This window comes from Meleagris gallopavo, unplaced genomic scaffold (assembly GCF_000146605.3).
Source record: "Meleagris gallopavo isolate NT-WF06-2002-E0010 breed Aviagen turkey brand Nicholas breeding stock unplaced genomic scaffold, Turkey_5.1 ChrUn_random_7180001956285, whole genome shotgun sequence".
Classification (NCBI taxonomy): Eukaryota; Metazoa; Chordata; class Aves; order Galliformes; family Phasianidae; genus Meleagris; species Meleagris gallopavo.
In genome coordinates, this window is record NW_011216844.1 from 10530 (window position 1) to 15203 (window position 4674).

Here is a 4674-nt window from a genome sequence, read left to right on the forward strand (position 1 = left end):
GGACCCCGCCGCGGTGCGGCCGCGCTCTGCTCTCTGCTCTCTGCCCACCCTTTGGGGATGGCTGGGGGGCACAGGAATGGCACGCGGTGTGAGCAGTGCACGTGGCGGGGTCCCTCGTGGCACTGCGGTATTGGTGCCCCCCATATGAGGTCTCGGTGCCCCACGGTGTTGTTTATGGGAGCCAACAGCAGCTCTTCCTGCTGCGTTCCTCCGTGACCACAGCTGGGCTCTGGCGGTGCTGCGCGGCCACATTGTGCCAAGCTGCCCCATAGCCACACCAGGGGGGGCTGCCAAGCTGCCCCATAGCCATGCCAGGGGGGGCTGCCCCATAGCCACACCAGGGGGGGCTGCCAAGCTGCCCCATAGCCACACCAGGGGGGGCTGCCAAGCTGCCCCATAGCCATGCCAGGGGGGGCCTGCCATCCTGCCCTATAGGCACAACCTGGAGGTCTGCCCCCTGCGCTGCACCCTTGGAGCTCTGCCGTGGGGACATTCGGTGCTGGGCTGTGCTGGCACCCATCTGCCTGCGTGCTCACCCATAGGGTGTCCCCACGGAGGTGACACGGGGTCGGTGCTGGCAGCCAGCAGAGGAGGGATGCACCGGGCATGGGATTTTCCCATCTGCCACCCATCTCACCATGCTGGGTTGGCACACGGTTCAGTGCACGGCACCGCGTGCCAGGACCCCCATCGGGGAGCATCGGAGCATCCCACGGTTGTGGGGTGGGGTGATGCCAAAGCTCTGCAGCCACGCTGGCAGCGGGAGGGTTAAGGATGTCTAGACGGCGACTGAGATTGGCCCTAAAGGATGCCAGATCCGTTGCGGGAGTGACATCTCTGCAATTAATCCCGGTGTTCCCCCAGGCACCGCTTCACTATAAATAGCCGCGGTGCTGCCGGAGAGCTCGGGGTCCCGAAGCCTCGGGGTCCGGCGTGGGTCCCTTGTCACCGGGCAGGGCGGGCGCTTCAAGGGAGGGGGGGGGGTCCTTGGCACGAGCCCTCCCTGGGGGCCGCCTATTAATAGCGTTGTTTGGTCCCGGCACTTCTCTCAACACGGCCATTATGTGCAGACAATTGCACGGCGGGTGCCAAGTGCTGGAGCTGCTCACAATGCGCGGCCGGAGCGTCCCGTGCCGCCTCTGCTCGGGGAAACGTTGCCCTAAATAATCCCACGCGTTGGAAAAGCCCCACAGAGAGGGTTATGGGATGTGGTGGAGGAGGTGGTGGTGCTGTGCCATGAGCGCGCCGGGTCTCAGCACGGCGATGGGATGGGTGTTGCTGTCTGTCTGTCCGTCCTGCTGTCCCTCTCTATGCCACCATTGCGTCAGTGCTGGGGTTGAGTGAGGGACTCCCTGCGACCAAATAGGGTCTGGGGTCTTGCACGGCGAAAATGAACCCACCCCCTCCCCAGAGGGACCTGTGGGAGGTGGGGAGCGTTTTGCTGTAGTCACCACTGAATCAGGGGTTAATTTACATAGAGCTAGTTAGTAGGACGGTCTTAATTGGCTCACCCATCAGGGTGCCATACTGCTGGGCTGGGTGCAGGTGGGTCGCTGAAGCTGCAGGGAGGGCGGTGGGTTCAGTAAACGCACAATGGGGGTCTCTCAGTTCCATCCCCATTGCTGACCCCAACTCCCCTCCTCTCTTCCTGCAGGACTCCATGTTCTCCCTGGCCCTGAAATGCCTTATCAGCCTCTCCACCGTCATCCTGCTGGGGCTCATCATCGCCTACCACACGCGGGAGGTGCAGGTATGTCCGAGGACTCATCTCCAAAGGGTCCAGGTGTGCTCTACAAGGCTTTGGAAGCAGGGATGTCCGCTGCACCCCCCATCCCACCCCTCTCAAGGGGACAAATGGCTGCAGGACCGATGGGTCCCATCCTTCTCACCCCCCTCACGCTCCCCTCAGCCGGGTGTGAGCCGCAGCTTTTCACCTCTCCCTGTTTGTAGGACGGGGAGAGTCCCGCATTTCTCCTCTTTCACCGCACGGCCGCTCTGCCAAGGAAAGCTGTGAAATACTTTCCTAATCATGCCGCCCATTCTCTTCCTCTCTGCCCTCTCCGGCTTTGCGGGGAGATAAAGGCTCTGGTTCGGCTCGCTCCGATGCCAGCGTTTTGGGGCTGCGAGGGGTCGGGCGCAGCGTGCAAACCGTGCCCTGGCTCTGGGGGCGTCCCCCAGTGCGACCCTGACCCAACACCGCTGTCCCCACGGCACCCATCCCTCGGGAGCAGCCAAGGAAAGGCGCGGGAGCAGCCGCCTTCCTGCCGGGCCCGTGGCCAAACTGGGGCTGTGGTCACCGAGCAGCGATGCCGGGAGTTGCCGCGTCATTCCGCACCCACCGGGGGGACACCGGGAGCACCGAGTGCGGTCCCCTCCTCCTGCGCTGCGTCTGTGCGCGCCGTTGGGCTGAGCCCCCCAACGCAGAGCTGCGCAGGAGATCTCTGCCCCTTCTGCGGTCGAAGGGCCGGCCAGAACAAATATTTGAGGAGCTGCGCTGTGCTGCGATGATATTTACCCCCAGGGTCGCTGTGTTTGTGCCCGGCCGGGCTGAATCCGGCTCGCCGCCGCTTCCTCCCGCTTCTTGTTCTCGGTTCTGTCCTCCCGTCCCGGCTGAGCCCCGCTCAGCGCGCAGGGCAGGGCGGCTCAAATCGGCCGAAACGCCGCGATTTGGGGACAGGCCACTGTGCTGGGGGCCGTGAAACCGAAGCACCCCCAGCACGGAGGTGTCCCACCCCCAGCTTTACCCTCCTCCGCTTCCTTCCACCCCTCCCCGTGGGCTCTCTGGGGTCTCCGCATCCTCACGGCTCCTTCTCCAATGCGCAGCCACGCGGCTTCGGTAGCCGATATTTTGGTGGCAATTAGCTGCGTGTGCTAATTTCCTCACTGCCCTCCCTTCCTCCGAACCCTAAAAACATGTGGGGTCCGGCACTCGCAGGCTGGTGGAAGAGAGAAGATGGGTTTGAGTCCGCTTGCTCCCACAAATCCCTGCCGGCTGTTGGTGGCCCTATTATCTTTTAGGTGCTTATAAAGGGATTGCTGCTAATCCGCCCGCGATCTCGGCGGGGATGGATGTGGGGCCGCCAAAGCCATAAATCCTCAGCCACCGCTCCTCCCCACCTGCGGGAAGGGCTCAGCTGCTTCCCCGGGTGTTAATTGCGTTAATTGCCAGCTCCCTGAGGATATTCCAGCTCTCCGTTTGCCACGTGGGGCAGCTCTGTTGAGGGGGGGTTCTGTGGGGGGCAGCGTCCTGCTGGGATTCCATAGGGCTGCAGGGTGGTTTTTGGGGCTGAAGGGATCCATCCATCCCCGACCCCTCGGTGGGCACCCACTGCTGTGCCCTCTGACCTCCCCTCATCCCATTGCTGCTGTGAATTTGGGAGAGAGAACTTGAGGCTGTTTGAGGATTTGTTGGACGGGATGTCCTGGGAAGACATCCTTGGAGACAACAGAGTGGATGAAAGCTGGCTGCTCGTTCAGGAGGCCTTTCTGAGAGCACAAGGGTGCTCTGTCCCTCTCAATAAGAGCGTGGGAAGGGGAGGCAGAAGACCAGCACGGCTTGGCAAGGACCTGCTGGTCACACTGAGGAAGAAGAAGGGATTGTTGAACCAACGGTAGAAACGAGGATGTGTCACCTGGGGGAGAATTCATCACTGCCATTGACAAGAAAGGGAGGGAGGAGGATCAGCGGAACTCCAGGCTGCTGAGCGTCACCTCTGTGCCTGAGAAGATCGTGGAGCAGATCCTCCTAGAAGACAAATTAAGGCACAAATTAAGGATGAGTGGGTGATCCCAGGCAGCCAGCGTGGCTTCACCAAGGGAAGGTGGTGCCTGACCCATCTGGGGGCTGTAAGCTCAAGGTGGGGATGGCTTAGATTGGATGTCAGGTTAAGCTCTTTGTACAGACTCAGTCTGGAACAGGTTCTGTCCCTGGAGGTGTTCAGGATCAGGTTGGATGGCACCCTGAGCTACTGCCAGATCTGGAGGTTGGTGGCCCTGCCTGTGGTGGGGGCATTGGAACTCAGTGACCCTTATGGTCCCTTCCAACCCAAGCTTTTCTATGAAGCTGGGATACCCGGGTACCGCCGGACTGTGCCGAGGTTTCCATGGAAACCCCACGCAGCCGTGGGCTGCTGGTGCTGGAGGGTGGGGGTGGGGCGGGGGGCTGTGCCAAAGGCCCCCCCTCCCCATCCCAACGCCCTTTGCCCTGTGTGCTGCCAAAAGGCTCTCACTGCCTCTTTCCTCTCGCTAATTTGTTTATTTTTAACACCCTTTTCCAGGAAGGAATGGGCTGTCAGCTCGCTAAATGCCGGAGGATCTCCCCTGACAGCTTGGAGTGATTTTTATAAACAATTTCTCCAACAAAGCAGCTCAAAGGAGCGGAGCTTTCCCAACACAGGGAGGTGGCCGGGACGCACTGTGTGCGTCAGCCCCTTGGGATGGTTCGGGGGGACGGCCCTGTGTGCTGCCTGTGTGACACAGCACTGTCCTGGGGTCCCACTGCTGCTCCCACCCTGGGGACGTGGCCTCTGTGTCCCCTTTGGGTCCATCTCCAGCGGTGTCTTTGCAGAGTGCTGTTCACAGAAAGTCCCTGCTGGTGTAGGGGACAGCATTGCTGTCTCTCGGTGCGCTCCGTGCGAAGCAAAAAATGGTGGGAGCACATCCTGCTCCTGGGGG

General features: G+C 61.6%; 1 protein-coding gene across 1 annotated transcript in view; it reads left to right on the top strand.

Annotated features, from left to right (window-relative positions):
• Positions 1-4674, top strand: part of KCNN3 (potassium calcium-activated channel subfamily N member 3) — a 20760-nt gene that overhangs the window by 2928 nt on the left and 13158 nt on the right. Inside the window, exon 2 of the mRNA XM_010728260.2 lies at positions 1655-1750. Coding sequence (XP_010726562.2) covers positions 1655-1750 — 96 coding nt within the window. The remainder of the gene's footprint in view (positions 1-1654; positions 1751-4674) is intronic.